This window comes from Pteropus medius, unplaced genomic scaffold (genome assembly GCF_902729225.1).
Source record: "Pteropus medius unplaced genomic scaffold, Ma_sr-lr_union100, whole genome shotgun sequence".
NCBI classification, from domain to species: domain Eukaryota; kingdom Metazoa; phylum Chordata; class Mammalia; order Chiroptera; family Pteropodidae; genus Pteropus; species Pteropus medius.
Genome location: NW_024355687.1, coordinates 1958 through 10675, shown reverse-complemented (window position 1 = coordinate 10675; position 8718 = coordinate 1958). Strand labels below are relative to the sequence as shown.

At 53.9% G+C, this 8718-nt stretch overlaps 1 protein-coding gene across 3 annotated transcripts; it reads right to left on the bottom strand.

The window, feature by feature from the left end:
- Window positions 1-3497: 3497 nt before the first annotated feature.
- LOC120599872 (maestro heat-like repeat-containing protein family member 2A) lies at window positions 3498-8282 on the bottom strand. 3 transcript variants are annotated; one of them, XM_039859057.1, is made up of 6 exons: window positions 8005-8276; window positions 6856-6948; window positions 6590-6668; window positions 6380-6449; window positions 5498-5642; window positions 3498-3538 (listed from the first exon to the last, which is right to left on the bottom strand). In XM_039859057.1, exons 1-6 carry the CDS (start codon window positions 8113-8115, stop codon window positions 3509-3511), a joined length of 528 nt encoding a protein of 175 aa, XP_039714991.1. In that variant the 5' UTR covers window positions 8116-8276; the 3' UTR covers window positions 3498-3508. The 3 variants fall into 3 exon arrangements, with proteins under 3 accessions (XP_039714991.1, XP_039714990.1, XP_039714992.1); XM_039859056.1 differs by lacking the exon at window positions 3498-3538 and adding an exon at window positions 3685-4678 and having other exon boundaries at window positions 8005-8282; XM_039859058.1 differs by lacking the exons at window positions 3498-3538; window positions 5498-5642 and adding an exon at window positions 5741-5949 and having other exon boundaries at window positions 6380-6493; window positions 8005-8243.
- Window positions 8283-8718: the final 436 nt, after the last annotated feature.

Below are 8718 nucleotides of genomic sequence, written 5' to 3'. Positions count from 1 at the left end.
CCACAAAATTAACCCATTTAAAGTTTACAGATACAATGATGTATTCACAGAATGATGCAACCATCACCACAGTGTCATTTAGGAACACTTTCCTCACCCCAGAAGGAAACCCCGGACCCGCTGGCAGTGAACCCACATTTCATCTTCGCGGAGATGCCCATCGTGGACATTTCAAGTCAATAAAGTCATGTAATACGTGCCCTTTTGTGTTCCTTTGCCTCTGGCTTCCTTCGCTTAGCATAACGTTTCCAAGGCCATCCTCTCTGTACCGTACGTATACCAGCACTTCATTCCTGTCGTGGCTGAAGACTGTTCCATTGTACGGATATGCCACCTTTTGCTTCTCCGCTCATCGTGGATGGACATTTAAGTTATCTCCACTTTGGGGCTATTTAAGTAATGCTGCTACGAACATTCATGTACAAGTTTTTCTGTGGATATATGATTCCATTCTCCTGGGCGCATATAACTAGCAGTGGGATTGCGGGTCGTACGTTAACTCTATACTTAACATTTCGAGGAAGTGCCAAACTGTTTTTCAGAGCTACTGCACCATTTTACATTTACACCAGCAATAGATGAGGGTTCAAATGTCTCTATATTCTTGCCAACACTTGTCATTATCTGCCTTTTTTATTATAGCCATCTTTGTGTGTATGGAGTGATATCTCATGGTGGTTTTGATTTGCATTTCCCTAATGGTAATGATCTTGAACGTTTTGTCATGCACTTTCTTGCCATTTGTGTGTCTTATTTGAAAAAATGTCTATTCAGATACTTTGCCCATTTTTAACTGTCTTATTTGTCTTTATTATTGAATCATAAGAGTTCTTTGTATACCCTAGATATATAAAGTCTCTGATCAGACACTCGATTTGCAAATATTTTTCTCTCATTTTGAGGGGTATCTTTTCATTTTCTTGATGGCACTATTTTCAGCGTAAGAGTTTTTCATTTTGATGACGTTTAATTTATCTAGATTTTCTTTTACCATTGGTGTGTTTGGGTGTCACATCTCAAAAGGCATTGCCCAAGCCACGGTCATGAAGATTTACACCTGTGTTTTCTTCTAAGAGTTGTATGCTTTTAGCTTTTACATGTACACCTAGGATCCATTTTGAGTTAAGTTTTGTGTATGGTGTGAGGAAGGTGTCCAACGTCATGATTTTTTCAGAGGATGTGCAGTTGTCCCAGTACCATTTGTTGAAAAGACTATTCTTTCCTCATTGAATTGTCTTGGCACCTTTGTCAAAAATCAGTTGACAGTAAATGTGAGGTTTACTTCTAGACTCTCAATTCTATGCCATCAACCTATATGCCGATTCTTATGCCACTGCCACACTGTCCTGTTTGCTGCAGTTGTGTCTAAGAAGTCTTGAAACTGAAAAGTTGGAGTCCTCCAACTTTGTTCTCTGTTATCATGATTATGTTGGCTATTCTGGGCCCCTTGCATTTCCATGTGAATTTCAGCTGGTGGATCTTTAGGAGAAAAAAAGTCCAGCTGGAATTATAATAGGGGTCATGCTGACTCTACAGATACATTTGGAGAGTGTCGTCATCTTAACCTCATTGCCTTCCAATCCATGAATATGGGATGCTTTCCAGCGATTGAGACCTCTGATATCTTTCAACAATATTTATAGTTTTATAAATACCTTTTCATGCTGAAATAGCTCGATATGGTTATGCGCCAGTGTCCAGATGAGTCAGGTGTAAGAAACCATATCCAGCAATCTGTCAGCTGGGGGTGGAGACGGTTGGGAGTCCAGCTTCTAACCCCAGGTTGCCCAATCTTTCTTCTTCCTCCTCCAAGCTTTATCTTTCTCACCACTGCGCTAGAACCTGGCGACCCCTTTGGCATTTCATGGTTCAGTGCCGTTCTCGCCGTGTTCACTATTTACCAAAAAACTGTTCAGACATCTCCACCCTTGCCTGTTGGACTCTGCTACGAGACAACCCCAGGTGGAGAGTGGAGTGAGAAGGATGGGCAAGCTGATGGCTGGAGAAGAGCTCCCCAGCTCCACCAAAGCAGCTTCTTAAAGAGAATCAAAATAAAAACCTGAAACTCACTGATCTGGACCACCCCGTCTCCTCCCAGGCGCATCTGCTCTACCTAACACAGTGTGACCCCGTGCACGCCAAAGCCCCTTTCGTCCCCTTCCCTGCTTGCACTGCCCTGCCAGTGTGGGGACCAACCTTCTCCAGAGGGGTCCGTCGAAGCTCTCGATCTGGTTGTTCAACTCTTTGCTCAGACGTAGGCTCTAGTTGGAACCCCGCGTCTTCTTGAGGGAGTTTCTCAGAAACTGGCGTGGCAGGAGACATTGGTGCTCCACGACCTTGTGTAGGGGCCCCGTCCTCTCTAGCCTCCCTCCTCATCCTCTGGATGTCCCGACCCATAAAGCCCAGATCCCGTGCTAACGTTCCTTGGGCCTGCGCATCTGGGAGACAGTGGCGGCTTGGAGGGCGTGTGGGGGTGTCAGCCCTGTGCTGATTTCCTGAGTGAGTGGAAGGCCTTTAGTTTTCCCCTGCTGGTAGATAAAGCTGTGGACATGCCTGGCACCCCCAAGTTCTCTGGCAGAAGGACAATGAATGTGTCCTTTTGGGGCTCTCAAACTCCCCACCGGCTGGGTCACCTCTTTACCTGAATCAGCTTGTCCTCCCAGGTCTTCTGATTCCAGGAAAACTCGGAATGTTCTGCAGAAAGAAGGGTCACACACGCCACTGTCTTCTGCCACTTCCCTCTGGGGCACCTCCTTAGCCCGGGCCTGAAAGCCCTCCACAGACAGGCTTGCCACACACTGCATTTCCCTCCCGACCTTGCCAAGGACCAAAACAGGCTGTACTGATCCACCTGGAACCTCAGCTCCTGCTGTTCAAGCCACGCGATTAACACCCCAGCCCGTACACTGAGAGGGCGGTGGGCTCGGGGTGGACGCCTGGGCGCCTCACCTTCCAGGTACTTGACCAGCAGGGGAATCTCCAGCTCCCACGTGTCAGCCATGGCGGGCGCAATGCTGTGGCTCAGGGTACTCAGGAGGTTGACCATGGCTATCTCACAGCCCTCCCCCTTGTAGGGAGATGACATCAGCACCTGGAGGGCACCAAGACTCCAGTGGGCTCTGCCTGGGCTGGGCAGCCCCGGGCACCTCACTCCCGGAAAGGAGAGGAGAGACAAGACCACGGGGTCCCTCCCCACCCCGGGCTTCCAGAGTCCACACCAAGAGGAAGACATCGGCCCGCCGTGGGGGTAGGCAGGCCACTGTCCTGGGGATGCTTTGAGGCTGCTCAAAGGCTGAGCAGAGGAATCTGAGGGCAGGTCCAAGCACACTGTCCCTGGCATGTTTCCCAGAGAGGGACACCAGGGACCGGGAAAGCCCTGTTGTGCCAAGCGTCCAGCTCCTTCCTCCCTCTTGGGGCTCTGGGAACTAGGAGCTCAAAGAAGTGCCACAGGACGTGGCCTCAGCAAGGCCAAGGCACAGCCCCGGTGAGCCACTCACCAGGAGACGGGCTAGCAGCTTCTGCGGTGCTGGTAGGTCCACTGAGGAAGAAAGAGATTTAACCCGCACTGAGCACCTGGCCCAAACCAGCGTGCGTCCTCGTGTCCCCGAGGGGGCTTTGCCCTGGAAGGCACTTCCCCAACACCATCTCATTGACCCACAATGGAGAGTGGGTCAGCGCAGGGGCTTTTCATAAAGAACATCATTTTAATTGGCTCATCCTGGAAAGAATGGAGAACCATGCTATGCACAGGGGAGTATAAGATGCTGTTTTCAGGATCTGCCCACTCTGTGGGACACCAGGACCTGCCAAGACACTGTTTGCTTCCTCCTGTAACCTTGGCATTACTCTCAGACACTCTCCGTCACCTCGGGCCAAAGGCAGGCTTTGGGAGTCAGTGAGTCCGTCAGAAGCAAAAACGACACTTGGACCAGTGGGCAAGGGAGGGCCAGGCCTGCTGAGAAGTTGCAGGTGGAAGGGGCCCGGAGAGGACTCAGCCCCAGTGTGGCAGGCAGACCTCAGGGCTCGCCTAGCTCCTTGCTCAGGGTAGGCTCCACACTTTGCTGTCCCTGGGTCCTAAAGGGCTCCTGAAATCACCTCCACTGCCAGCCACACCCATCCAGCGAAGGCCGCGGCCCATGACAGAAGCCCCCTTGCCACAGTGTCGCTCCATACGTAGGTGGGCCAGAGACATTGATGTTAACATTCCGGGGTACCGCGATGTGGTGGTTTATAGAGAATTTAGCTGGGACGTCTAGTTCTTCCAACTGGCTCACAGAAGCCCAGAGAGGGCAGCCCCAGGGAGAGGCTAAGCCAGGTCCTCTGCAGGGCGGGGTCCGGGCCGCTGGGTCTAGGCCAGGGGTGTGAGGACAGGAATGAGCTTCCAGAGGAAGTTCGCCCAAGGTTACCCCCTCCTCAGATGTGACAAGGACAGGCCGTGGCCTGGCTGTGTGGACTCCAGGACGCTCCCTGGAGGGGAGAAGCAGCCCGCACCTGCCCAGTCCCACAAGCCAGCACAGGGATGCTGCCCACCGTGCTTGTGCTTGCCGGCCGTGCTGGCCTCCAGCTCGCTGGCGTGCAGCTGTCGTTCGGCCAGGTTCGTGAGGCCGATGCAGATGGGGGTCGAGGCTTCCGTGTAATCCGTCTCCATGATGTAGCACAGGAGCCCCACCCAGAACTCCTGGACGGTGGGGAGCCAGGATGAGCTGCGGTGTCCCATGGCCATGCGAGACCCCACAGTGTGGGCCTCACCTCAGTCCTCCAGGACCACACTCCCCCAATCCCGCCGCTGACAGCCTCCACTCTAACTGGCTCTGCTGCCAACCCCGGTCTTTGTCCGGGCCATCTATGTGGCACCCACCCGAGATAGCCGAGGGAGTCAGCAGTGATCACTCTGTTTCTCATGATTTCTGCTATTAAGATAACAGAAATCGGACAGGGGCCTATGGACACGCTTAATGTCCATAAAGATATGTATCCTCCTTGAGCGGTCATGGTAAAGTTTTCCTGTCTTATTGCTATGTCACTGTGTGCTGCGATTGAAACTGCACACATTCGTTTCCCCTGAAGCCCGTGAGCTCCTTGGGGTCATACCGAGCCCTCTGGTGTACTGTCTCACGTCTTTCTCATTGTAGGAACTAACCGAATATTTATGGAATTAAACCACTAACATCGTTTCTTTACACACAGACACACACATCAGGACTGAAGGGGCTCTAAGGGAACAAACGCACTTCGGGCAACTAATCGACTGATACGTATTAAGGCCTAGTGTGTGCCAGGCAGTGCGCTGGCATCTGGGGGCTCTGGTTCCCCATCGAGGAACTGGGTCTTGAAGGAAGAGAGCTCAGGCGCTTGGAAGATCAGGGCCCCACGCACCCCGGGCAGCGGAAATGGCAGGAGCGACGGTGCAGAGTTCAGGACACGCGCAAGCCCCGCCGGCCGGGGCAGTGCAGCTGCAGCATGCCAGCCCGTGGGTGGCTGGGTGGGGCGCACTCACGTTGGTCATGCCACTGACAGAGGAGGTTATGATCCTCACAGTGACCATGGTGAGCTTGTGGACCATCTTCTCCTCCAGGTACCTCTGATAGAAGCTTCTGGTGGCAGAGTGAGCGATTGCTCCATTGAGCCTGTGGCCTGCAAAGCTGAAAATACATTTCTTTTTTTTTTTTTTAACAGAAAAATGGCTAGGCAAATTCTAGCCAGTATCATCTCTGCCCGTTAATAGGTCAAAAGGGTCTCATTGTTGCTTAAATTTCCATTTATTTAAGTGAGGGGTTTGCTGTCTAGAGAAGGTCCTTCATATACAGTTGCCCAGTCTGGGCATTGCACAAGGGCACCCAGTTGAAGGGCTAAACAGAAGCCACCCATGCGCTTCTTGTCATGAGCATGCAGGGCTGCGTGCTCCCAGCTGGGGGTGCCTTGATCAAAGGGTGCTGTTTGAGCTCCTGCCTTGGATGGGGACAGAATCTCCCTTTTGGTATCAAGGCCAGGTTTCAAGTTCCGGCTTAGGATTTAGAATCAGAGGTTTAGACTAAGGTTGGGCATTGGGTCAACGAGGCTTTGGGGCTGTGCCTACATGACATAACAGGCTTTCTATTCACCTTGGATTTAGCTTTGGAGGTTAGTACTAGGATTCAGGTTAACAGCTTCAAGGTCAGACTCAGGTGGAAGCTGGGACTCCCGGTTCAAGGAGAGAGTTGGGGGTGGGAAGGGTGGGTCACAGCGCTGGTTAGGTTCGAGGACAGAAAATGCGAAGCAGCAGAGAGCCGGGGCTCCTTCGCCCACCCAGCAGTGTCTCGGAAGGGGGAAATGACACAGGTCCAGACACGGGTGAGACCCGCCTCCCCTGGCCGCCGCTGGCCTCCCTCCCCTTGCTCACCATCTGCGCTCACCACTGCCCTGATCAGGGTCAGCGTCCCCACGTGGACGGCCTCCTTGCTCATCGACATCTGGCTGAGGAAGAACTTCATCAGCTCCTTGGGGCAGGAGCGGGCTGCAGGGGGAAGGACCGCTGTCGTCGCGCCCACCGAGCCGGAGCGAGGGGAGGGGTCCCCCACCCGACCCCGTTCGCCCATGCTCCGAGCCTCACCGAGGGCTATGAAGCAGTGCACCACCTCGGTCAGGTTCTGGCCGCTGTACTGCTGCCGGGCGGGGGCCTTCGTGCACACCTGGGGAGGGGGCGAGCAGGGAGGGTGGGTGACATCACAGCCGGACAGCGGAAGGAGGGCGCACGGGAGCGAGATCCGGGCTCCACCCCCGTCTCCCCTTCGCTCTGCTCGGCCACGCCCCCTCCTGCAGCTGCTTCCTGCTGATGAGCCCTGAGGATGCCACGCCCTGCGAGCCGGCCAGCCTCACCTGGACATGCAGTTCTGTGAAAATAGTGTGGAGCTGCATTTGGGGGACAAGGGTGCTGGTGGTGACCGACACTTCCAGGATGTGCCTCAAGACCTGTCGTGGAAGGGCAGACGGGGCCGATGACCTGCTAACTCAGGGTCACACTGTGGGCCCTTGCGACTCAGCCTGGTTAAAAATGCAGCCTCTCAGGCTGTGCCCCAGACCCGCTGAACCCGACTCTGTGTTTCAACCAGCACTGCCCACCCCCAGGCAATTCCGGTGACGCTCAAGGCTATCTCCACCTTCCTCTCCTAGTCCCCTGGCAGTGAATCCCATTCTTTAGCCAGAATGATCTCCGGGTGGCTCCCTAAATCCATCATGCTCATTTCTGCTCCTTGCTTTTACAGCCAAGGACCACATCTCATCTGTAGATGAGCGATTGCTTTATAGTATACACGAGTCCACTCAAAACCCTGTGACGGTCCCAACTCTCATGGGTTAAAGGCTATCAGGGGCTGAAGGGTGTTCCCCCAAATTCCTGTCCACCTGCATCCTCTGAATGTGACCCGTTTGGAAATAGGGACTTAGCAGATGTAATTAGCTAAGAGTCTCAGATGGGATCCTCTTGAATTTAGGGTGGGCTCTAAATTTGAAGACTGGTGTCCTCATAAGAAGAAGAGGAGGGACGCAGAGAGAGGCACGGGGAAGACGGCCATGTGAGAAGGAGGGGCACGTTTCGAGGTGCCACCACGGGCCAGGCCATGCCGGGGACCATCGGAGGCTGGAAGAGGCAGAGAGGACTCAGCACGGCCCTGCCGACACCTTGATCGTGCACTTCTGGTCTCCAGAACCACGAGACAACAAATTTCTGCTGTTTAAGCCACCTGCCTTGCGTTTCTTTGGGGCAGCAGCCCCAGGAAACTGGTACGAAGCCCACAGCCTCACTGTGGCCTCTAGGAGCATTGGGAGCTTGTCCCTTCTACCTAAAATGGCAACATTCGTTTCCCAAGGACGCTAAAAGTGCCAGGCCCCGCGGCCCCTTGCAAGGCACGGATGTTGGGTCTGCTGTCAGATGTCAACATGTCTGACATCCCACCTTCCACCCAGATGACTTCCCCCTGGGACACGGGAACCAAGCCTCGGCCCGGGCAGTCGCCGCGTGGCCCGCACCTGTGTGATGAAGAGGGCCTCCAGGCTGCCCTGGTACTCTGCCAGCAGCAGTGGGATGTAGTCGTACACCTGCTCCCACAGGTTGTCGTTGGGCAGCAGGAGGCTCAGCATGGGCTTCAGGGACTTGATGACCCCATGCTTCACCTACCACAGGAGCGGGGGTTTGGACTCCTCGGCCCAGGACCCCCGGCAAGGCCCCGTGATGTCAGCCCTGTCTACAGAATCAAGGGCATGTGACAGAAGGGACCTTGGAAGTAGGGTCACAACCTCACTCAAGGCCCCACAGCTGGGCAGTGAGGGCAGACCGTCCCCATGAGTTCTGGCTGGGTCACTTGGGTGACCCCCCTGCTCCTGCTCCGTGCCTCGGCTTCGCCTCCAGCACCCCGCCTGGACCAGACCTGCAGGCAGAGGGAGACACGTACCGGCGCAGATCACCTGGCGCATCTTGGCTTCGTTGGAGAAGCCTAGCCATCCACGTGATGCCCGCCTCCAACTTGAAGCCTACACGTTTAAAACTTCTACATATAACGTGAAGCAACAGAGCTGGGAACAAACTTCAAGGTATAGAACGAGTACAGAAAATACAACACATGACAGAGGAGATTCTCATTAGTGCAGTAAACACTAAGTAAATTCTCAGGGTGATACATTCCACCCAAAAAAAACCCGGCAGAGTAACCAAAATAGAAGTACAAATGGCTCCTAACCTTGTAA